We start from the raw sequence: 24,675 nt of genomic DNA on the forward strand, positions 1-24,675 counted from the left end.
TCCTCTGGATATAGCAGCTAAACAAAGTTGGTAGTAAACTCTTTGGAGTTTGGTTAGAGTCACTATTTTTTCTTTGCTTGTGAGAGTGGACTGCACTGAAGCTTGGGATCGAGCCGTGCCGGGGTTCGGGCTTGGACCATCCGTTCAGCGGCTTCAAGCTCGGCGAAAGTTTTCTGTCCAGATCTGAAGTTTTTGAGAAGACGCTCAGCAGCTGCTACCCGAGCCAGGCGTCGACACACCTGGGCGAGCGGATAGAGAGCCACTGAGAAGACCTCCAAGAGACGCTGTCAAAGTAAGACAAGCTTTTATTTATTTCCTTTTACTTTTAAATGTCTGTTTTCTGTGAATACGAGTTTGTATGTTTTTAAGTGTTGTTGGGCTGAACATTGGAAGTTACAGAGAATATGTGAGTGTTTTCCTGCAGTTTCTCAGTTTGTTTCAGCACTTCTGTCTGCTTTGACTCGTGTGTCGCTGTCCGTGGTGCTGAAGCTCTCTCTAACATCTCTCAGGCGGCTTCTGCAAAGTGCATTGCTTTTTGCAAATATCTGATCGCCAAAATGTCCGTTTCCCTCCAGATTTGTGATTTTCTGGAAAATTCAATCATCATCATCCGCCATCACTGTAGTACTTTAGTACTGTAGTGATGCGCTGGGTGACGACGCAACGTGAACGATCAGCAGAAAGTTAGACTGTAGCAACAGGTTACTGGCTACAACTTTCTGATTTTCTTGTATCTCCTAGATTGCATTACAGATTGGGATGTGGTTGTGGGAGATGCTAGAACAGTAAGACCTGCATGATGAAGATTTATAAAGTTTCATAGCAGCCACCTGCTGCCAAATGAGGATGCTTTTGCAATGATGTCTTAAAAACAGATATGAATTTCTCCCTGTAGGTGTTTAAGTCAAACACTGCTTTTTGACAAACTTGCACAGCAATCAGCAGACTGGAGTTTGTTTGCTCTGCTTGTTTCACTCTTCTTCAAGAGAGGAAAGACTCCTGCATTATAGGATTCACTATAAGTGCCTGACAAGTGATATTTCGTCATGACATCCTTGCATGAATCTGAACAAACACACAGACTTTAAACCCCATCATGCAGGGAGTTGCTGTCAGCAATCTGCCGTGATTTGTTTAGTTTTGCTACTTGCTGTTTTTGCTGTCACATGGATTTGCAACAAAAGCTTCCAAGTGGTCCAGTTTCCTGCTCACATGTGCAATTATCTGCACCGGGCACAACAGAAGAGAAGGCATGAGCAATTTGTAGGATAAAGGATGACCTGTAATGGCCATAAAATTGTGTTTCCTTGAGTTCAGCAAAAGACAGCATTTTGCAAACGAAAGAGTGAGGTCAGGGAATTGTGGTTGCTTTTCTGTCTTTGTTGCACTCACAAACATACACACACGAGGCAAAAATGTATCAGTCAACAGAGAGAAAGTCTGATAGAAAAGCTTATAATCTACAAGTCTAGCTGGAAAATCATAAGTCTGTATGCATCAGATGAACAGCAATCAGTTTGTCTTGATTCATTTTCATTTCAGGTTGTCTTACATATCTTTTCCCAGCTTTCTGGTTCAGGTAGTCATGCAAATTACTTAACAATCTGCAGCCTGTCACATCTGATCTCACGCCTGCACATTTTTTATTTACAGTGTAGTCTTGTTTGTCTTAGTTATACACCCACTATGACTTGTGTATCTGGAATGAGACAGGCTGCTACAAACTGTGCACGGCAGCATAAATCGAGAGCATGATGGCAAATTTGCACTTCTCTTCTTTTCACACTGATCTGCAAAAAATACAGCCTGTCTTCATACAAACAAATGCCCCACTTTTCAGGCTGCCTGCTTTGCAAAAATGTTGTTGACGACAGCAAATGGACAAGCAGGAGAAAAGGACAGAAGATGGGGAGGGAGGGCGGGGAGGTGGAAAAAGTGAGAGATTGTGTAGAAAACGAGCCACACAGAAACACAGAGTGCTCTTACGACAGCTGGACCTCTTTCTTTTCACTGCGTGTCTCATCAGATGTCCATTCATGGAGCTTCCGGTTGTCGGGAGGCGGGAGAGAAACACCCACCTACACAAAGCCGAGGTCTTTGCTGTGTTGCTCACAGAGCGGAGAGAGGGAGGGTTGGAGTGAGGCGGAGATGTGAGGAATGTAATTATGAGTTCTCTGCCTGAAAAGTGCAGGTGCTTGTCAAAGTGAACATCGTTGTAGGCATCAATTGTGCCACCGTGTCTCTGTAGTGCCCCTTCTTTATGATTAGCCCCACTGGCACTTACAACAAGCACAGGTATTTATTGTTAAGCCTTGAATAACACCTTACTTTATACAGACAATGTAATGTCTCTGGTCTGCTGACACTGATAGTAGTCAGTTGCAAAGGAAAGAATAAGATGGAAGGCATGAAAAGGCAGCACACGTGTGAAAGATGTTGCTGAGCAACAGTTTTTCCCCTCATCGCTGCTCCAAGGCACATTAGCTGGTCCTATCAGGTACAGAGACCTTGATATTGACTCTGCACTCTTTCTCTGTGAAGGGTCAGTTATTCAGTGACAAAGTCAGAGTTGGTACAAGATTAAGTTAAGTCTGCATAAAGCATGTCAAAAAAAATACAAAGACTTTGGGTGCTTCATTTGAATGCATTTAGCCCCTCTGCAGAGAAGCATAAAAATGCATCTTTTGAGAATTGATGCATCTTTATTATGATGCATGCATTTGCATCAATACGCAAGAGTGACTGTCATTTTATTCACTCTAGATGCACATTACATTTCACTCTGTGCTCTGGTATGCAATGCAGGAGATATTCCCAAAAGCAATTTCAGGTGTAACAGCAGGGCATGTAATCATACTTCGCCATGGACGCACTCTAACCATTTCTCTTGTTTACCGCTCAATAGGAAGAGTGCATTGCACAAATAATGGAACTAATAAGCGTCTGTGGTTGCCAGTAGCAATGCTTCTACAGACGTCAGACTGACGCACATGATTCACAGCTCAGTTCTGTGTGTGGGAGGAAAGAGCAAGAGCTTGGAGATACCAGCTTGCTGTGAAGGACTGTAATTGCAGTGCCAGAGCAATTATGTCCCAAAGAACTGGGCATTTTAGATCATTCAATCTGCCCCGAAACACTATGATCCTGATCTGAGGCAAATCCGTGATGCATAAATATCAAATCGACAATGGGTCCAACTAAAATGCACATCATGAATATTGTGGAGAGAAAGCTCTTATCCTGCATACTGATGTGTTTTTGTTTTGATAATTCAGATGTTGGAGCATTCTGACAGATTTTTTTCCTCTCTTTCATTCCCTGTTTCTGTGCAGATCCCTCTTTGATACAGACATGACAGTGTGTCTGATGCACTAAAGCCTACAACAGCTCTCCAGAGGGGGTTCATAGAAACATCAAAAGATCTGAGACAAGTGCAGTAACTTGCAACAAAGAAGAAACGACCTGGTCCAACCAGCAATTACAGAAACAAGAACAAAACCATCCTTGATCCAAGCCGACCAAATGGCGTGGTCAGCTCTTACCGGCCCTTGTGTGGCCCTCGTGCTACTCTTCTTCGGTTTGACCTCCTGCACTCCCTCCGGACCGGCCTCCCCTACTTGCGCTACCCTGGAACAAAGTCGCTTCTTCGGTGTTTTCTCCTCTACGACCACCCTGCCCTCCACACCCTGTTCCTGGACCCTGCAGAACCCTGACCCTCGCCGCTACACCGTCTACATGAAAATCACCAAGCCGACCGACACCTGCGTACCCCGCCAGATCAGAACCTTCCAGTTCGACTCCTTCATCGAGACCTCCCGTACCTACCTGGGCATGGAGAGCTTCGACGAGGTCGTCAGGCTGTGTGACGCATCCACCACTGTCACCTACCTTGAGTCCAGCAAGCAGTTCCTGCAGATCCGCAAGGTGGCAGCGAGGAATGGCGTGGAGATGTTGGAGGGGCAGAATGAAGTCAGTGAGTTCAAGGCTGAGTTTCTAGTCGTGGGGAAAAGGAACCCGAGCATGCCCGCCTGCCAGATGTTGTGCCAGTGGCTGGAGAAGTGTCTGTCCAGTAGCACCCATGATTATCCCTGCGGCATCATGAACACACCCTGCCAGTGCTGGGAGGCCCCTAAGAGGAAGCCAGGAAGCTGCTACAGGGGCGGAGTCTACGTTGAGAAATGCCTTCCTGTTCCCAAAGACAACGGACGCGATGCTGAGATTATCAGTAAGTTTGTAACAAGTTTGCTTTGATTAATCTCAGGGGTAAACTTTTTTAAAAGTGAAAGAAAAAGAAAAATCTCAGTAGGTTTATCTAACTGTCTCGCCTCAAAAGAAACAAACATAAACAGTGTGTTCCTTGGCGTTTGCTAAGTTGTTTTATAATGACATCCACTAGGCTACACGGGGAGGTCATGTCTCAAGGACCACACAGCTCTGCAGGCGGTCTCCAGCTCTGCTGTCTCTCAGAAGCTGCTGAAAGTAATGATCCATGTCTGTAGAGCAGGGGCACAGGCGGAGGATGTGCACTCCGCCGCCACAAAGTAATGAGAAGTAAATGAAAGGTGTTAGAGTATTTGTGCATCTTCGGGCCACATTGGCGAGACTGCCTGAACCGCACACATTGCCGGGTCTGCATTATGTCTAAGGCAGGCTTGTTAACGCTTGGCAAGGAACGTGGGGATTTGGGGAGGGATAGAGGGCATGTTTGTGTGTTAGGCGGGAGGAGGAAGGAGGGGTAGAAAAGAGCACAAAGACCTCCCAGTCTGCTGGCAGCGGAAATCGAAGTGCAGCACTTGTGGTTGTCATAGCAACGCACCTGTTGGCCCTAAACCCACCACTCTGCCGTGGTTCACACCAAGTGGTTAAAAGCAAACAATCAAATGCAATATCTGTCAGCTTAAGTCCTCGGTGCTGCTTACAAATATGCTTATTCTCTGCACAAATTATACTCAATTCCTGTCTTTATGCAAGTTTATAAAGGAAATGTTTGCTCCATTATGCTTTTTTGCACTTTTTTATACAGAAAAAGTCAAAAGAATAACTCTGCAACAATATCCAAACTCTCTACTTCTTCTCTCCTCCTGCAGAGGGCTGGGCTGGCTGGGGCCGCTGGTCTGTGTGCAGCCAGGAGTGTGGCGGTGGAGTCCAGGTGCGCAGCCGAGCCTGCCAGCCCGAGGATGTTGTGTGCGAGGGAACAGTTGAAGAAGGACGGGCCTGCAACCCTCAGCCCTGCATTGGTAAGCCCCACCTGCCATTAAGTCATTTATCTGGGAGCACTTGACTGCAGGTGGCTCTGATTCAATGCAGTAATCACACAATTTTCAAATTCCCACAGGCAAAGAGCGCAACAGGAGCCAGGGTCTGAGAGCCATCGTTGGTTTGAAGAGAGACAATGCTGATGATGCTAACCATGGAATTGTTGCAACCCAAACAGGTGAGATAGGAAGGGTGTTTTGCACACTTTAATCTAGTTAAAATGCTTTAAAATGTTGAGATTCTTGGTCAAGTCAAGTCAAACTTTATCTGTAGAGCACATTTAAAACAACCACAGTTGAACAAAGTGCTTAACAGTCAGAATACAAAAATAAATACAGGTGCAAACAACAGTAGGAACATAGGAGAGAATGAACATTACATAGCAATTTTCAGCACAACTAATGATGAGGCACAACTAAAGATTGAATAAATTTAAGTTAGCATGCATGAGTCAATCATATGCCAATGAAAAGATGTGCGTCTTCAGCAGCGTGCTGGTGTGCTGACCCTCTAATTTATGTTTTTTTTCTGCAGTAGATGCTAAGACAGATGAGTGGTCCACCTGGAGCGCATGCTCAGTCACCTGTGGAGAGGGCGGGCAGAGCCGCACCCGCGTCTGCGCCACTTCCTCCTTCACAACCCAGTGCACCGGCCCCTTGCGTGAGAACCGGCCCTGCAACAACACCGCCGTCTGCCCTGGTTAGTGCCTGGTTCTCTAATGTGAGTGTGACAAGAGGAGAAAAGAGAGTGTCATCTTGAAAATGTGGACACATTTTCAAGATGACACTCTCTTAGTCTTTTTGAAGTAGAGGTAAAAGCCATTATGCCTAAATGGTTTCTCTTTATATAACACCAATCACAAAGGTAAAGAGAAGGCGTTAGAGAGGCGTTTTTGAGCTTTCACGCTCTGAGATTTGGATTGTTGCAAAGAGGCTGTAACTCAGTTTCAAGTAAATCTCCCTAATAGTTTGTGCATTTAGTGTTTTAGGGATTTTGTGAAGAACTGCTTCACCTAGTGGACAGCTTGCAAAATCTTCCTGCAGCCTGTGAAACCTTCATAATACCAGCTGTGAAAAAAACAACAACAAGTCTTCATGAAAATATCTCTCTGTGTTCCCCATGTGTAGTGGATGGTGCTTGGGATGAGTGGACCCCCTGGAGCCTGTGCTCCTCCACATGTGGCCGTGGTTATCGTGACCGTACCCGTACATGCAAGGCACCCCAGAATGGAGGAGAGCCTTGCCGCGGCCCCTCAAGACAAACCAAGTTCTGCAACATCGCTGTCTGTCCAGGTAAATCAGGGAAGATTTTTCATATGTATAACAATAAACAATATTTGACCCTTCTACTAACTGATTCATACATGAGCGCTAATTAAACCACTCATTAGTATCACCAACATCACAAACAGCAACTGCAGTGGCAGGTTGACATGACACCTGACTCATCAACAGAATAAAAGCCTCTGTGGGTATTACTCATTGGCTTTATAATACCTGCAGGTGACTCATGCTGTGCTCTTGGTCACTCACACATTAGACGTTTTCCTACTCTGCCACCTACTTGTGTTTCTGAAAGGATTTCACTCTTTTTGAAAGCACAGCTTTTTAAAGTTGGTTTATCCAACTTTTTCCATACCAGGATTGGTGGTTATTATTATCACATGTATGCTTCTTATTCTATCTACGCAGCAGTATATTTCCTTGTTGTTGCATGTTAGCAGCAGCAGATGTCTCAATGTGCCACAGCTGAATTACTGTCTGAAAGGGAGGAAGGGCTGTTAGGCAAAGTCATTACTGAGAAATGATTACACTTCTCATTTGGAAGTGAAAAGCTTAGAAAATTGAGTCATCCTAATAGGCCTTTTACCATGTTAGTTTTTTTTTAAATATTTTGACCAATCTTACTTTTTTTGGACTATGAACTTTATTTAATCTGTAAGGGAGACTTTACTAGCAAAAGTGATTTACTTTTTTTTTTATCTTTAAAGGTTTTTTAATCCCTAAATTATATCTTGAAGACTAAAAGTGTTTTCCTTAGGTCAACCATGATTCCCCCTAATTGTTTTTTCTATATTAAAATGCCCAATATAGAGTTTTAAGACAAAAATATGGGTCTGTTGGACCTTTTTACGCCAGAAAAACACTTTTCAGCTGAGTCAGGTGCTCTTAATAATGCTCATAATGACATCAGCTTGATTTTATTTTCTGGACAGTGTATATTAGAGGTTAAAAGGCACACACAGTCATCCTTGAAGGAGAGATAATGCAGCCCCAACTTTCTGTTTCACTTAAACTCAGACTTAAGTAGGCCATGTGAAATGTTAATAGCATCAGTGAGTGTGCTGTGATGCCCATAGCCTGAGGGTGCATCTGGTCCCTGCACTCTGCTGTAACTGCCTTGCCTCTGCCTCCCTCTAGTGGACGGTACCTGGAATGAGTGGTCTACCTGGAGCCCATGCACTGCTACCTGCTCTAATGGCACCATGCAGAGAGTCCGGGAGTGCAACGGGCCATCATATGGGGGTTCTGAGTGCCATGGTAGCTGGAAAGAGACGATCAACTGCTTCCTGAAAGAATGCCCCGGTAAAAAACAGATACCAAAGTCACAGATTAAGAGTCACAAAATAAAAGATGAATTAGAATGCCAAAATTCATGTTGTGAAACATTCTCTGTCTTTAGTTGATGGTCGCTGGCATGCGTGGAGCTCTTGGGGAAGTTGCAGCAAGACCTGTGGTGGAGGCATCCAGCAGAGACAGAGAGTGTGTGAAGGGCCTTTCTTTGGTGGAGAGCCTTGCCCCGGTGAAAAAGGAGAGCAGAAGCGTTGCAATGAGAAGAGATGCCCTGGTAAGTGGCTCCAAAACAATGCATAAAGGTAGCTGCAGTAGAATACAATTTAATAAGGAAGAGAACTTATCCTTCTACTTATTCAAACTTTGTAGAGCCCCATGAGATCTGCCCTGAGGAGAGCACTGGAGATGTTGTGTGGAAGAAAACCCCCGCTGGAGACATGGCTGCCATCGCCTGCCCTGCTGATGCTGCCGGTACAGAGGCTTTTCCTTTTGCATGTTACACTGTTTATCATCCTCCCCGACATGCAAACTACAAGTATATGCTTCCTCTCATTAACAGGTCTGATTCTGCGCCGCTGCACTCTGGACGCTGTAGGTCTTGCCTCCTGGGAAAACCCGACTCACATCAAATGTGTTTCCAAGAACTATGAGAACATTCAGATGCTGGTAAGCCCCCTAATTAAAATGTTAAATGCCTCATCTGTTATGTCCTCGTACAGCTAATTTCCCAGAAGTGAAGTCAAACTAGCGAATGGCAAAGATTCAGATTAACCCCTAGACTCCTCTTCTGCAGTCAAGGGACTACAACTCTAAGGCGCAGATGGGGCAGAGCGTGGATGGGGTCGCTGAGGTGATTTCCCGCCTCAGATTCTCCTCCGATGAAGGGGCCAAGTATAGCGGCGACCTCGTGGCCATCATGGAAATTCTGAAAAACACAACTGAGCTGTACAAGGGAACCCGGCTGAGATTGAGCAACGCTGACGTTGAGGTAAACTGAGATTAAAGAGCAATAAAACATGTGCTTCTCTGACCAAAAATAGTTTCTAATTAAGCTGGATTTTTTGTCACATCTCTGCCTCCTGTTTAATGATCTGCAGAACTACGTCCAGACAATCAGCAACTTACTGAAGGAGGAACATCGTGAAAAATGGGAAGAGGCCCAGCTGGTACGTGATAAGAGTGTGTGTGTGAGCAGGGGCGAAAATAAATCTGCTGTGCAAACGTGCTTGCGACAAGATGAGCATGTGCAGGACAAACTCAGGAACTGAGTGTGTTTTAGTTAGTTGGAAAAATTTGAAAATGAGAGGCTGCAGGGTATCAATGACTGGGTGCACTTGCACTGATTAATACTCCCAAATGGTCTTTCAGTCACCCAAACATTGGATGAGGATTAAATTGTGACACCAAGAGCTAAAATGATAAGCAAACAAATTAAATAACATGTCTAGAGGGCAACTTAAACTCTAGTTTTACCTCATTTTTATAGATTATTCAAAAGTTACACTTAAAACAGACTTCATAGAGCTTTGACTAGTTTGACCACCTGTTGATTCACTTTTTTCATGACAAATCTGGCTAAAGTGAGGGAAGATACAGCCCCCAATATCGATAAGCAAGTGCAGAAAAGTTAGACAAAGAAAATACTCTTATTGCAGAGTAAACACATATTTGTGCACAAATGGGAAATTGGATTGTGGAGGCTGTTATGACAGGAGAGAGCAAACACTTCAAGGTGACAGAGGAGAGAGAGAGAGATTGAATCAGGGAGAATCACTGCCGCCCACTTTGCAATCTGTGTCTCTATGCCATACTGATGGCGGTTGTAAGGGGGACGTAGACAGCACACCGCATACAAGCACATCGCATACAAGCACACACCTTGCGCCCACATCGCTGCAATTCTGCGTCAGAGACACGCAAGTCAGGCAGCCCTCCCTTCCACCGAGTGAGCGAGAGGACAAAAAACCTGAGTATGAATCAACAGCCTGCCCATTTATGGCCTTAAGGAAGTTCTGAGGTTGCATAGCAGCAAGCAGTGTTTTTTTTTTTTACTCCATTGCTGAGTGCTCTGAGAAAATAAGCTGGACTGACATAAGAACAGAAAATATAGATATGAGCATGTGATCAATAGTCTAAGTGCTTAATTACACTAAATGTTTCAATTGCATATAATTAACAAATTAGTCCTGACTCTTCTTCCTTTTCTCCAGATGGGTCCAAACATCAAGGAGTTCCTCCGACTTGTCGAGGACTTTGTGAACATGATCGGCATGCAGATGAGCGGCTTTCAGGACATTTATGAAGTCACTGAGAATTTAGGTGAGCCCTAATTTCCCCTGCCAGCTGCTCTCTGCTCAGTCAGGATGATTTGTCCTCTCTGCAGCCGGAGAGTGCATCAATCTTCATCTTGTGGATCTCGAGTCCATAAAAGCAGCAGAATGCATCAGTTTTCACTTTGACAAGGGTGTCACCATATCACTTGTGCCATCTCCAAGATGCCGTGCAAGTAAATTTGGGATAAACTTATCAAATACTGTAAAAATAACTGTAAATTTTACATTCTGAGTCACTGTGACTTGTGTGACTGTCTGGACTCAGTGACATTCGCACAGGATTTAGCAAGGATGACTACTCAGTTTGGACACACATGAAACCAAAATGTCCTTGGCATGAGATGAGTATTAAAATAACACACACACAAAAAACTGTGACCTCTTCTGTAAGTGCTGTTCGCTAACAAATCCTGTCTCCCAATCTGTGTCCTCCTTAGTGTTGAGCATCCACAAGCGCCCAACAACCACAAGCTCCAACTTCACCTTCCCTGTTAAAGGCTGGAGGGGCATGCTGGACTGGGTCAGGACGTCAGAGGAGAAGATCTCTGTGTCCCGTGATGCTCTCTCCATCGAACAAACTGGTAAGATCAAATAGGCATCATTTTTTTATATACTGTATCAACCAGCGTGAATTTCTATGAATTTGAGTCTAAGCATGTGGTTTTGTATTTCCAGACGGCAACGATGCTTTTGTGACTGGCATCGTCCTCTACAGAAACCTCGCCTCTTTGCTGTCCTTCCAGAGGTAATGCAATTTTTCTGCTTTTATATGCATGTAACTGGCCTAACATGCAATATATATTTCTGCCACCAGATGGCGCCTCACTCACAATTTAACTTCTTTAGGCCTTGCAGAAATCTCATGTGAAACCTTGGCTATATTCATTCAGCGTCTCATATGGACACTGACGAGTAATTCTCTCCACAGTAACACCTCCCTCCTGAACTCCAAAGTGGTGACAGTGATCGTCAAGCCCACCCCTGCTCTCCTGTCCTCCCCCGTTGAGATCGAGTTCCCCCACCTCCAAAATGTAAGTCTCTCCCCAATCTGATGGAGCCTTACAAAAAATATCAACCCCCCTCTGGGTGTTTGCTCGCCGTGGCACACAGGGCCTGACATTTTGTTGACATTTGCAGTGACACTGTGACTTTTACTTTACTCGAAACCCAGCAAAGATCACAACCGGTCAGTTGATGATGAGGATATCACACGCAGTAATTAAGTCCCTGCAGCTGATAAGGATCTGTTTTTAGTTTCTTGCGTGTGTTATGATGGGAGGGAGTCGAGAAATGTGGGCAGGTGGCTGTCACCAAGTTGTTGCATTTCACACATTTTGTGTACGGCATCCCAGCCTACTTGTTTCCTTTTTCTGCAGAGACTCCTCACACTGACTTCTCCATCTGCCTCTCTTGTTTTTTTTTTGCAGGGCACCATGAATGAGACATGCCTCTCATGGGACGAGAGCGATGCGTAAGTGTTGACCACAGTTGTTTTTCTTCTTAAACGTGCGTCAAACCATCACTCACATCTATTTCCTGTCCTGGGTGACCTCGTAAGGCACGTGTTCATCTACTCAGTTGTAGCTGAGGTCCTTTCAGTCATGCATCTCTCACTGCATATGCCCATACAACCCCCCTATCTCCAGATCTACACTCATGTCAGTCATTCCCAACAAGGACGACACAGCAATGCCACAACATGTTGACCCATCACTCCCAGCCGGAAGCTCCAGGCCTCCCTCGGCTGTCTGACATACTTACTGCACGACTTATATGACAACCTCAGTGATCCTCAGTGGTTCCAGTTGAGTGACACTTCGATCTTTAAATGAACCACAACCTGAGGAGGGAAGCAAACACAGGCATACCTTCTAACCTCATTACATACATCAGTGAGTAAACTCATCGCAGTGTCCCTATATGTCACACCGCAGAGTGTCAATCTTAACACAAAGACAGCTCTCCCTCTCTCGCCACGTTCATGTGTCACCGCCAGGGTTAATGGCTAAGGCACGTGGGAGTTTTTTAAAGATGCTTAAATGCATTTGAATGACTTATGAAAGGAGCTGCTGGTGGCCTGGCGTGGATCAATCAGCCCCAGGCCCACTCTGCCCTCCTGAAGAATACACAGGTGGACCATTTGCATTTAGATAGATTTGCACACTTGTGGAGGACAGATAAGAAATGACAATGCACCTGTACCCGGAGACCCCCCACACACTCCTCTTTTACATAAACAACCAGAGTCAAAGCAAAAGCAAAAAAAGGAATTAGAGGAGAAAATGTAATAATGCTTTTGGATGGAGTGCAATGTGCCTCAAGTCAAATTAGATTCATTTTTGACAGCGGATGTGATTAACATGAGGATACAGACAGAGGAGAGGAAGCTGATGTCAGAGTTGGGAGTCAATGTTTGCATATGTCAGATCACAGGAAGTACTCCATTAGTGTCTCTGAACTTTAACCAGATGGATGAAACTGATCTGCAGCTTTTTGTGACAAAAGATTGAGGAAAAACACGACACACCCGCACATGCTTTTTTGGCTTACTTTTCATCATGCAACATTTAACCCATCTGCATGATATGACAGCTCCAACATAACACGCATTAAACTGTGCAGCCAAGCCTGCTGAGATGCCATTCCAGTTAACTGGCACGATGAGTTTGCCCCGCGGCCCACGCGCACATGACACTCTGCACCAGGCCGGACCTGCTGGCGATGATGCCTCTCTGTATTTACCAGTCAGTCAGAGCCGGAGGGTGCTGCTCATTGCCTTAACCTCCTCTGTGCTCTGTGGCATCTGCTGCTGATCCTGCTTGCACACACAAATGTTGTAGATTCAGGCAATTGTAGAAGCTGATTTGCCATCAGACAGGAAGTGCATCTCATTTAAAAGATGGCCTTGATGAAGCTGTCATTATTGATTTTGCTTGCAATGTAATTAATTCTTTTTTTTTGTCTGATCAGGGTTGGCTCAGTATGACTGAGGACCATCAAGACAGATATCATATATGTATTGTGTCAAAAGTCGCTTTTATTAAAAAAAGAACAAGCTTACTTTATATAGAAATACATGGTATAGGTTGAAAGTCTGACAAACAACCAATACAATCTGATGTAAAGTTAAAAATCCTTTTATGGACAACACTTTTAAATTCTAACATTCTTCATAAGGGTCTTTTATTCATTAATACTTTAACTTTGCTTTAGATTGCATAAATATGGTCCCAGGATACGATATTATCATGATACTTTGTCATGAGACAATATTATTGAAAAAACTGTGTTTTATCTAATAAGATAAGACTTTTAAGGTTAAGTTTCTAACCTCACTTTTTTAATGTAGAAAGATTTATCTAGTGGACTAAAAGAGCATTTGATTTTATTATTCTAGTACTAAAAGTTTAATTTGTGATTACAGAATTAATTCTTCCTATAATGACCAATCGATACATGGTCATGTGATGCAATACAATTTTATCGTGATACAATATTGTCACAATACAGTAATATTGCAATTTTAATGTTTTGCGATTAGACTGAGTGTTGCTATAACATATATTGCAATATATTGCGGTTTATCACACTTTTAACTGTGAAAAGGACAAATTTGTCTACATCTGTTTAATCTTATCAGATAAAGTTTTAAGGACGAAGTTCCTCAATTCAATCATTGTTATTACTGCAAAATGTATGTAGTGGACTGAAAAGGCCATTGATTTTTTTTATTCTAATAGGCTACCAAAGGTATATAATATGGCCTAAATTTCCAAAAATTGATTCATGGCGATACAATATTGCCACGCAAAATATCGCAATATGCCATATCAATTTTACCCCCCTTATTCCCATCATGAGATGGAGTGATGGATGATAAATGGAAATCATAAATCACCCACCTCCTTCTTTTTCAAAAGAGAGAACACATTGTCCTTTGTCCCCAAGTGCACTGTGCAAGTGTTGCCAATAATCTTTTCCCATAACAAGAAAGGATACAGATTATGCTAATAATGAGATTTATTAAAGCCTGTCGTGATTAATCACAGCACAGATGGATGTTAATCACTTAAATGTGAAAACCCACCATGAAGGCTTTTCTCACTGGCACCCCTTAAGTTAATAACATAATATTTTTCCCATTGGATCTAATATTTAAGTATGTTATATAAAATCAAAAACAATGTCTACCTTGGGCCATCTAATATGAAATCCTAAAAATGTTCTGAATTTATTTTTCTTAATCATATATATATATATATATATATATATATTATATATATATATATGAGTAGAAAAAAAGTTAAGAGACATTCACATGAGAGCTTTGTCAGATCTCTGCTCTCCTCCTAACCCGTCCTTTCCCTCTCCTTCCCTGTGCAGTTCCTCTCTGCTCGGGTCTTGGTCTGCTCGGAGCTGCAGAGCGGTCCCCGTTCATTCATTCAGAACCAAATGCGTGTGTGACAGCCTCTCCACCTTCGCCATTTTAGCGCGCGTCAACTTCGACACGGTAAGTCTACTGTCTTTTAACAATATGCTCATTTTTGTTAGACATTTATTGTTTGCAGTGTGTGTGTGTGTGTGCGTGTGTGTGTGAATGCGGTGCAGTGCATGTTGTTTTCGAGCGGTTTGCTGTAGCGCTGCCTGCCAGCACCTCTTTGTCTCCGTGCAGGTGCTGCTGCTGCTGATCGGAGAATTATAGCCTGTTTATATATGAAATAATCGAGCAACATGTTGATATGCGGGGATTGCATTTAGTTGTTTTTTTTTATTAATTGCATATTGGTGTGTCGATCTTTTTCGTTTTTTTGTTTTTTTTTTGTACGAGATGCACATTTGCTTGCAATCAGCTGCATAATCGACAGAATAAATATGATCATGGAAAATAGCGCTTGCTTGCATGAAAATTCATAATTCAGTCATTCAAAATGACACAATTGTCGCGTAAACTGGCTATGCATTTAATGTCTATGCATGGTTTTTGAATAATGCATGTAAGATTAAGAGTGTTGGGGAAACTGTGCGCACCGGATGCCTTTATTAACGAAATCATGGCTGTATTTCATGCGCAAAGACAATGTGTAATTTTCCCCTGTAGACTGTGTTGCCTCTAGAGCTGCTCGTTCTCCTGTTGCCGTGGCAACGGCTTCTGCAGCGCAAACTCGGCCTGTGTGATTTTTGATAACTGAGATGCTGAGGGGGGGAAGAAAACACATCTCTACTCTGAACAGCCCCCAGCACATAGGAAATTGTCTGCCCATCTCTGCTGTGCATCTGACTGCCTCTGCATGCACAACAACAATCAACACATGTCTATTAGTGTGAGAAAATGCATATTTCAAGTCTGTATTATTTTCCTCCTTTTAGTGGCAAAACAAGCTCATGAATTCAGACTGCAGTGTTTTTCTGCAGCTAAGCTAATTCAGTCTCTGTTTCTTCCCCCCAACCTGTTGTTTACATCCTCGGTTTGATTTGTCTTGCCAGTCTGAACAGCGCCTCCCATATTTGTTATAGGCTGCACACAACCCCCCCTTCTCCTTTCAACCTCCTGCAACAGTAAAAAAGGCAGCTGCGCCAATCATTCCAGTCTGCCAGTATCTCTGAATTCTCGATTACATCCACCCCCCCCACCCTCCTCCTCCTCCTCCTCCTCTTCCTCATCCTCCTCCTCCTCCTTCCTCTTCGGCCACAGCAGCGAGCCTGAAAATGCCAGAGAGGCGGACCAATGAGAGACAGACGTCTGGTCATGCATTGATGGTTCCTCCTCTCTCTCCCTCCCGCCTCTCCAGCCCGCCCGCCTCTCCAGCCATCCTTTGATGTGTACCGTGGACATTTTCAATAACGTCTTCCCATGTATGAGAAGAAGAGAGAGAGAGATGTGGAAAAAACAGCCAGATACTGCAGTGTGTTAGCTCTAATTCGATATAGTCCTGTAGCAGCATGTGTGTTGGAGGCATGATGGTCCAGAGGGAGCAGCCCACACAGTCAGTGCAGCACATGCCCTTGTCCACGGGGTTAATCAATTAAACCTCTGCACGTTTACCTGCTTCACATTTGCTCAGAATTAGAGCATGTGATTCAGTCAAGGACAGGCAGAAGACATGCGTTATATTTAGGTCAAACTGGCTGTCTGGATTTCACTCAGAGACCCATGGTGCAAGCATCAACCCAGATACAGAGATTGGGAAGAGAGGGAACAGAACATACTGTATCGCCCTTGTTATTTTCTCCCCTCTCTCCCCAGATTCAGTAAAGGCTGAGGCAAAACGACAGCTCGCCGCTCTGCTATCTGCCATCTGTTTCGGGGCGCTTCTAATGTAGTTGGATAGATTTTGAAACAAATTTGCCACACTAAATTAGTCTTTGGCTGCCGTGGGCTGGACTTCACCAGCTGTGCTTCGATATCAGAAAGACCTATGTGGAGCACGCAAGAAACAATCCTTTAAAGGTTCAGTATAGTGCCGTTTAAATCACTATCAGCAATGGCAAACATTGTAGAAACCATGCCCCACATACGCTCGCACTATAAGGATTTATGGCTGTCGTAAATCAAATGAAGGCCAAAGCGGTGTCTGTTTCATCCCCCTCTATCTGTGCTAATTTGATACCTGCAGCCCTTTTTCTCCCTCCACACATTATCAAAAATATAATCACACCATTTGTGAATGGGCTTCATCCTGTCATGCTCACAGCGGTGATGACAACTTGATCAGAGGTGTTAGATTAACTCAAAACCCTTTAAAGCCACTCGAGTAGGTGTGAGACAGACGAGGATTATGGACACACAATTAGCTGCTAGGGAGGTTTCTAGGTGTGTTTGCCAGGCAGCGAGGGCTTTGTGAAATCTCTAGGAGCTGAGATTTGTGTGTGCAGCCGTGACCCGTCGGTCCGACAGGCAAAAGACAATCCCTCCTCGGTTTGCTCCACCAGAGGTTGGGTGCCAGGGCTATTTGAAACATGGGGCGGTCAGCGCCGCTGGCAGAAGCAGGCGCTAAGCTGCTGTCAGAGATCAGAAGGGCAGGTGGTGGCAGATTAATGCACAGGTGATAATGGTCCACCTGTTCGCTCCTGCAGGGGTGGGCTGCACAAAAAAGCTAGAAAAAAGCAGCTAAAGGAGGGAGAAAAAGAGGAGCTCAGGATGTCTGTCAATGATTAGAAGGTTGCCCACACTAATGACTGAACACAGCGGCCCTCATGAACTCCCCCTGGGACTCGAACAACCCCCCTCTTTGCTTAGCGGAGAGATATATGTGCAGTATCCTCCTCGCCTCATTTGCTGACTCAAAAGCGCACTGGAGGAACGCAGTGACCCTGACCATTTGTTTAGTTTGCCGCTCCATCTTTCTGACATGTTCACCTTGGGGTCACCTTGCCTCAGCCGTGGCCTGATTGTGCCATTCAGCCGTTCGCCTACGGGGAGCTGTCTGCTCTTCCAGATAGCGCAGCACCCAGAGGCTTCGCCAGTGCGTGTGTTGATCTCAGTGAATGAATGCGTGTTTGTAATCAGCTCTAAGAGGCACGTTTGGTCTTGTCTCCCCTCTGTAGATGATGGACAAGGCACTGCTCCCGTCCGTGACTCTCATCGTTGGCTGTGGGGTCTCCTCTCTCACCCTGCTGCTCCTCATCATCATCTACGTCTCCGTGTGGAAGTAAGTAGCCCTAGCAGCAAAGTCCAGCATGTTGGCCTCTAACATTATATACTGTTGTTTCTCTCCCTTCTACCTCCCTAAACTCATTCTCCCCTTCTCAATACTCCAGGTACATCCGCTCCGAGCGCTCCGTTATCCTCATCAACTTCTGCCTCTCCATCATATGCTCCAATGCCCTCATTCTCGTCGGACAAACTCAGGCTCGCAACAAGGTAAGACACTTTTCCACCTCTCTTGTAAACCTCTCTGCTTTGGGGATTTTTGGAAGCATCAGCGCCGCTGACACAGATTTCTCATTTCTGGGCTCCCACAGGTGGTGTGCACTCTCGTTGCTGCTCTCCTGCACTTCTTTTTCCTCTCCTCTTTCTGCTGGGTGCTGACAGAAGCTTGGCAGTCCTACATGGCTGTCACTGGTCGTCTGCGCAACCGCATCATCCGCAAGCGCTTCTTGTGTTTGGGCTGGGGTAAGAGCACCTGTCTCTATGTTCATCTCTCTTTTTTTATGTTGCATCACTTTTCTTGAAAGGCTTTTTATCTTACTCGGCTCTAACTTTGCGTGTTTTCTATCTTGCAGGCCTTCCTGCGCTGGTGGTGGCTGTGTCTGTGGGTTTCACAAAGGCTAAAGGATATGGCACTGTCAACTAGTAAGTCTCAACCTGCTGTTTTTCCTCTTTTCTCTGCTTTTATTCTGAAAAGCTCCTCCTTAGCTTGAGTATTAATATTCATTCTCTTTTCTAGCTGCTGGCTGTCTCTTGAGGGCGGACTCCTCTACTCCTTTGTTGGCCCTGCTGCAGCTGTTGTTTTGGTACACATCCCGACTTTGGCGTCCCAATCCATCACAATAGTCTGTTTTTAAATGCATTACCTCTTATTACATTGTCTCATCCTTTTTCTTTTTTTTCTTACAAACAGGTGAATATGGTCATTGGTATTCTGGTCTTCAACAAGCTGGTATCCAAGGACGGCATCACCGACGTGAAGCTGAAGGAGAGAGCCGGGTAGGTCTTATTGATCTTCTCTGTACACAAGAGTATTGCGCTTATCGCCCCTCATCAGTGCCATTACAGGTATATTGATGATGTGCTTTGATATCAGGCGTCACAATCAAACAACAGGAGCGAATAGAGCTGCGAGAAACAGAAGTCTGTTGTGATTCTAATCTGTTGTTTTCTCCCCCTTTGCAGAGCATCACTCTGGAGCTCCTGTGTGGTTCTGCCCCTCTTGGCGCTCACATGGATGTCTGCCGTGCTGGCCATCACCGACCGCCGCTCTGCCCTCTTCCAGATCCTGTTCGCCGTCTTTGACTCTCTGGAGGGTTTCATCATTGTCATGGTTCACTGCATTCTGCGTAGAGAGGTAAGCAAAAACAATAGACAAAGTAACAGGAGTTAAAATCAAAAGGAAAGTTACTTCTCATGGTTTTTCTTGATGAGGTTACGCAAGCTGCGGTTCGGATGCAATTCCCTGAATTTCTTCCCCTCCATCCATTAGGTTCAAGAAGCTGTAAAGTGCAGAGTGGTCGACCGCAAGGACGACGGCAATGGAGACTCTGGCAGTTCCCTCCACAATGGCCACACCCAGCATATGGTAAATTTCTTGGCTTATTGCCTTTTTAATGTCTTGAGTGCTTCTTGCATTTAAGCCCTAAATGAATGTGTGCATACATTAAGCACTGATAGAACTTTTTTTATTCTTTTATCAGCAGTCTGATAACGAAAAGGACGGAGATTCAAGCCGACAAGGTAAGCCTCTTTTACATCAGCTTTCTTTTTCTAGCTCTTAACCATTTTTCCATTTCAATTTCTGCGAGCCTTGCACTTAAAACGTCTGATCATGCATAAAAATAGAAGGTATTATTGAAGCCATTTTTTAAATTCGGATGTGGCATTGCTCTTTATTGTTTTTTAAGTCTCTCCTGTACAATTTTTCTTCAAAGGAATGAAGAGCTCCTCTGAGGAGAAGATGCCTCCTCCTCAGCTGCCTCTCCCCATGGGCTCCAACTTCCACACCCTGCCATCCAACCCCAACAAGAGCCACATGCAGGCCGTCCCCGAATACTCCAGCCACACCCTCACCCTGAAGAGAGAGAAGAGCCGCCTGGCCGGAGGAGTCGACCCATCCTGCGGGAAACCCGTGTATGTCTGTGAGGGGGAACTCTTCAAGCAGCTAGATGCCGATCTCGCTCGCGCTCAGGCAGAAGGAACCTTGTCCGATGGCAGCAGCTACGTCCTCATGCCCAACACCACCTCAACCCTGAGGTCCAAACCCAAGGACGACCCAACGAAGTATAACATCAGCGTGGAGCAGCTACCACAGGCCAGACTCATGCACCTCAGCGGGCCCTTCGCCGAGCCGCAGGCCGCCTTCGGGATGAAGTCGATCCCTCTGGACCAGGTCAGCGTGTCGTACTCCGAGAGGGACTCACCAATTCAGAACATCCACAACATGTCCAGCGAGTCTCACATCACCCACAGCAGCCTGGAGAACACCTTTGAGTCCATGAACTCAATGATGTCCAAGAGTGAGACCATCTCTACACTGTCCATGAGCTCCTTGGAGGTAAGAGGAGATGGAAGAGTTGGACGTCTTGCAGAAAAAACCTTGTGCAGTGTCTGTAATATGTTTCTAAAACTAAACCCATTTCCTTTCTTTTTCTTTGCAGAGGCAGAAATCTCGTTACGCTGAGTTGGACTTTGAGGTAAATATTTGTTTTGGATGCTGCCTTTAAAGACATGTATTAAATGTGTTGTGGCAAGCATTTGTATTTTGAGGGTAACATCTTTTGTTCTTTGTCTTTTCTAGAAAATAATGCACACAAAGAAACGCCACCAGAACATGTTCCAGGACCTGAACAGGAAGCTACATCACGCTGAGAAAGACAGGGAGTCGCCTGCTTCTGACAGCAAGGTAACATATCGTGATATTGAGCTCATCATCCATTTCCATAGGCATTCATTTCCAGGAAACGCAGAACAAAACACGGGGAACACAGCAGAGGCAATCCTAACGTTAAAAGATTCCTTGGTGTGAGAATGACCTTCTAAAACAACCAGTGATCTGTGTGTTAAACAGCGGTTGTGGTCATTTGATTAAGGCTGTATTTTCTTCCTTCCTTCTTACAGTCTGTGAGATGGAGTGTGTCTTCAGGAGGAAGTGACAAAACGAACCACAGTGTGAGTGTTTATGTACAAACTCACAATCTCAAATTCTCACCTATAAACCAGACACACAATCAGATATTACACTTGCCTCGAGGAGGAATCATTTCCCTCCAAATGACATTCATTATTAGAAAAACACCTCCGATGTAATGAAGCCCATTTCATTTTGATTAAATCAGGAATTTTGCTCAGGGCTGGTGGGTGACACCTTGTGTTAAAGTGTCTTTCTCTTTCTCAACAGGACAAACAGCAGGGCACGATGGAGAGGCCGTGGGAGGGAGTCCGCGGAATACAGCAGTCGCCCCCCGCGTGGGTGCGCAAAGACCTGGAGCCCCTCGCTGCCTCGCCTCTGGAGCTGCACTCTGTGGAGTGGGAAAAGGCCGGCACCACCATCCCTCTGGTGGGGCAGGACATCATCGACCTGCAGACGGAGGTCTGAGGGGGAGGAGGGGGGCTAGAGAAGCCACCTGATTTCACCTCGTTCACCTTTTTGGTTTGGGAATGGGATCCTGAATGGATAGAGTAGAGGAAACCAGGAGGAAGTGAGAGAGTAAGTCCCAGAATCAGTGTCTTCAAACCCTCAACCAGAGCAGGAAGAGAAGAAAGAGGAGTGATGGAGGAGAGGATGTGGTGGTGATGGGATGTTTAATGTAGCTTCTCTGTGTGGACTTAAAGCATCTCGTGTCAGAGTGCTCTGTAGGTAGGTGGAGGGTAAGTGGAGCGGACGGTGGTTTCCACGGACCAGGACTGGCTGTGGTTCCATTAACGCTTCACTGGGAGCTTCCTGAACTCCTGGTTCAGAAGATGTGGTCAACATGTCTGTGCTTCTTTTTTCCTTCAACTCAACTTTGGAGAAAAATGAGATAATATATCGCGGTGTGTCCTCCCGGCTTCTCGGGAGGAACAGCCGGAACTCTTGGCTCTTTCAGCCGAGTTAACTTCCAAAATAGAACAAGGCGAGAAAGCATAAGAGACCAGATTCATGCTTGGAGTCCAACACTTTGGTAGATGGGCGCACACATTTTGTTTTTCTGGGATTTTTTTTTCTTCTGTTTTTGTGGTTTTTTTGCTTCACACCTGGAACTGCTTCAAAGCTTCTAAAATGAGACTCTTCCAAGAGACTATAACTCCTCTACAGGCTTAATCACACAAATAAAGCTTCTCACTGCTTTCGTTATTATTATTCTGATGATTATTGTCAGTGCTATGATTTCAGTATTATTGAGTTTAGAACTTACATTCTGATTTGATCATCCCCCTCATTTCTGTCAGGCACAAAATTATTATTTTGTGTTGTGACCTACAACATTTGGCTCCAAAAATTGCATCTTTACTGTGTTGTGAGCCCATATGGACTGCATTGGGACAAACATACTGAGTGGTGATGGAGGTGCTTGTAGTGTCCTGGCTGTGTCCAGCGTTCTGATACCAAAACACCAGCACCAGGATGAACACAGACTCTCATGCAGGAAGAGCAGTGCACTCTGGGAAAACGCTGGGTGGAAATGTTAAGAGGTCGGTGGGGAGATACCGCCCCTCTCAGCTGGCACAAGATGCAGGCTTTTCCATGTCGTACATGTGGATTCAAGGGGTCAACGAGACCTTTCATCATCGCCCTTTTGTTTCTCAGCCTTGCAGGACTCTTGGACCGAGCAAGAGGCTCCCGGCGCTGATGTGACTTCCAATGCGGCGCCGGGTCCTCGAGACTTCAACACATTTGTGTTTCTAGCCATCAGTGTGAAATAGTGCAATATGATGGGCGCTTGATGCTCAAGCAAGACTGATATTATGATTTAGGCAGAATCTTTTCTTACCAATGTTTCAAAACTTTTATACCATCTTCCTCATATTTACAGAGCATATAGATGCTTTATGGGAATATTGTATGACAAATCTGTATTAGTAATTCAAGGAATTTATTCACTAGAGATTTGTTAGCGCAAGACTCCATATTTGGAGCTCTCTGTGACAGGTAGATAATTGTACTTCTATAAAGCAAACATTACGTAGGATGAATGATAACCTATGAATATCTGTGCTTCAGGATATCTTTGCGATTACTCTCCGCTGTTAAGCAGAGAGTAATTAATCCTCATGTCTTCTGTAACTGTGTTTTTGATAACCTTGTCAGTAACTCAATAGTATGTACCACCAGCCAAATTCCCCGTCCCTTTGAACCCTCGGCCCGATTCATACCTCGAGTTACTTGTACTGAATACCCATTTGTATTTTCTTGTCACAGCTCTGTTTATTATGTTCTGTTTTACCTCCTGTAAATGTACAGTTTTCACAGCACAAAATGAATGTGACTTATTTCTAATAAAAAACTATCTATATTACATGAAGGTTGTGATGCTTAATTATTGTAATGAGGAAATACAATTTTAAAGGTCTAGTGTGTAGGATTTAGTGGCATCTGGTGGTGAGGTCGCAGAACTGAAACTTAATCGGATACTTTGCCGATTTTCAACCAGCTTTGAACTTAAACAATATGGATAGTATGTGTAGATGAACTGTGGTAAACGTACCTCCATTTAACCAGTGCCTAGACATCCCTCCTCCCACCACAGTGAAACTCCGCCAGACGACTAAAGCGTGTCATCTGTGGGGTTTTACTGGCTTTCAGGGTGTTGCTCGAACTAAAGGCTGTACTTCTTTATGAATTGCACACCACCGCAGACGCCAAGAGTATAGAGCTGAGATCAAGAGAGTTACCCGTCTCTCTCTCTCTCTCAAATTCATGCCAAAATCCGATTGTACGGCAGATCTAAGCACGGCTAATCAAATATAAATAAAGATTATGTCACTGCACAGCCTATTTGTCTCCTAAAATGTAAAAGAAGACCCAGCTTGCAATTTTTGTTTCTAAAAACGTCTGAGAACGGTACAATGCAACCAATGCAACATTTCAGTTTTCTTTTAGTTACCAGATCGATTCATAAAGTCAAGGTAACATTCTATGTTCTTAAAAAACAACAAAAACTGATTGCAGCTTATAAGTAATGTTTGCCAGTGTTGTGGGAACGTCCCCTGCTGGCTGGGAATACAGTTAAGTGGCATGTTTAGCTGTAATGGCGAGAGTTTGTAAACAGGAAGTGGGCGCCATACTGCTTCCTGCACATTAAAAACAGAGGCTGAAAAAAACAAGATTCTATGAGTTGCCTGTTTCTCACCTCAAATATTTTCAGAAACATATTTTAGCTTACTGTTTAGCTATTATATGAGGACTGTTTATTCAACAGCTGCCTCTTTTTCACATGGACCAGTCCGCATTACGTCACCCACCAGTGTTTATTGTTCTGGTATGGCCTTGCATTCCTGTAGTTGTGGGTTTTCTCCCTATTGACGGAAAATAACTTCCATAGCCTTTTTCTCTGTTTTCCCTGGTCATGTAGCAGCAATTTCTAAAGTATTTTTTCTCTTTCTAGACGGTGTCCAATTTTTTTTTAAATTGGGGCCTGCTTCTATCATCATATGGTCATTAAAAAAAGAAGAAAAAAACAATACTCACACTCAAATGAGAGAAACTATTTTGTCTTTCAGTAAAAAAGGTATTCAACTTTCCACCACTCCTAAAAGCAACAGTCCACCTTGCTGACATTTTTGCTGTGGCCATGTTAAAAGTCCCCAAATTAGATCACCTGACCCACTTGAGGCAGGGTGGATATATCAAACACACCTGTCTGGAAAGGACCGCCTCCCT

At 44.4% G+C, this 24,675-nt stretch overlaps 1 protein-coding gene across 5 annotated transcripts; it reads left to right on the plus strand.

Annotated features, from left to right (window-relative positions):
• On the plus strand, positions 1-23,259 carry LOC121957911 (adhesion G protein-coupled receptor B1-like). 5 transcript variants are annotated; one of them, XM_042506714.1, is made up of 32 exons: positions 1-292; positions 3,333-4,225; positions 5,088-5,237; positions 5,336-5,434; positions 5,791-5,955; positions 6,384-6,548; positions 7,677-7,841; positions 7,939-8,103; positions 8,199-8,300; positions 8,389-8,495; positions 8,623-8,817; positions 8,927-8,995; positions 10,040-10,148; positions 10,600-10,743; positions 10,838-10,907; positions 11,091-11,193; positions 11,590-11,633; positions 14,546-14,672; positions 17,708-17,811; positions 17,921-18,023; positions 18,125-18,275; positions 18,386-18,455; positions 18,550-18,616; positions 18,724-18,809; positions 18,996-19,167; positions 19,303-19,398; positions 19,514-19,553; positions 19,748-20,370; positions 20,474-20,509; positions 20,614-20,718; positions 20,934-20,984; positions 21,214-23,259. In XM_042506714.1, exons 2-32 carry the CDS (start codon positions 3,523-3,525, stop codon positions 21,409-21,411), a joined length of 4,584 nt encoding a protein of 1,527 aa, XP_042362648.1. In that variant the 5' UTR covers positions 1-292; positions 3,333-3,522; the 3' UTR covers positions 21,412-23,259. The 5 variants fall into 5 exon arrangements, with proteins under 5 accessions (XP_042362648.1, XP_042362649.1, XP_042362650.1 ...); XM_042506715.1 differs by having other exon boundaries at positions 19,517-19,553; XM_042506716.1 differs by having other exon boundaries at positions 5,794-5,955.
• The last annotated feature ends 1,416 nt before the right edge of the window (positions 23,260-24,675 follow it).

The sequence above is a fragment of the Plectropomus leopardus genome, chromosome 18 (genome assembly GCF_008729295.1).
Source record: "Plectropomus leopardus isolate mb chromosome 18, YSFRI_Pleo_2.0, whole genome shotgun sequence".
Lineage (NCBI taxonomy): Eukaryota > Metazoa > Chordata > Actinopteri > Perciformes > Serranidae > Plectropomus > Plectropomus leopardus.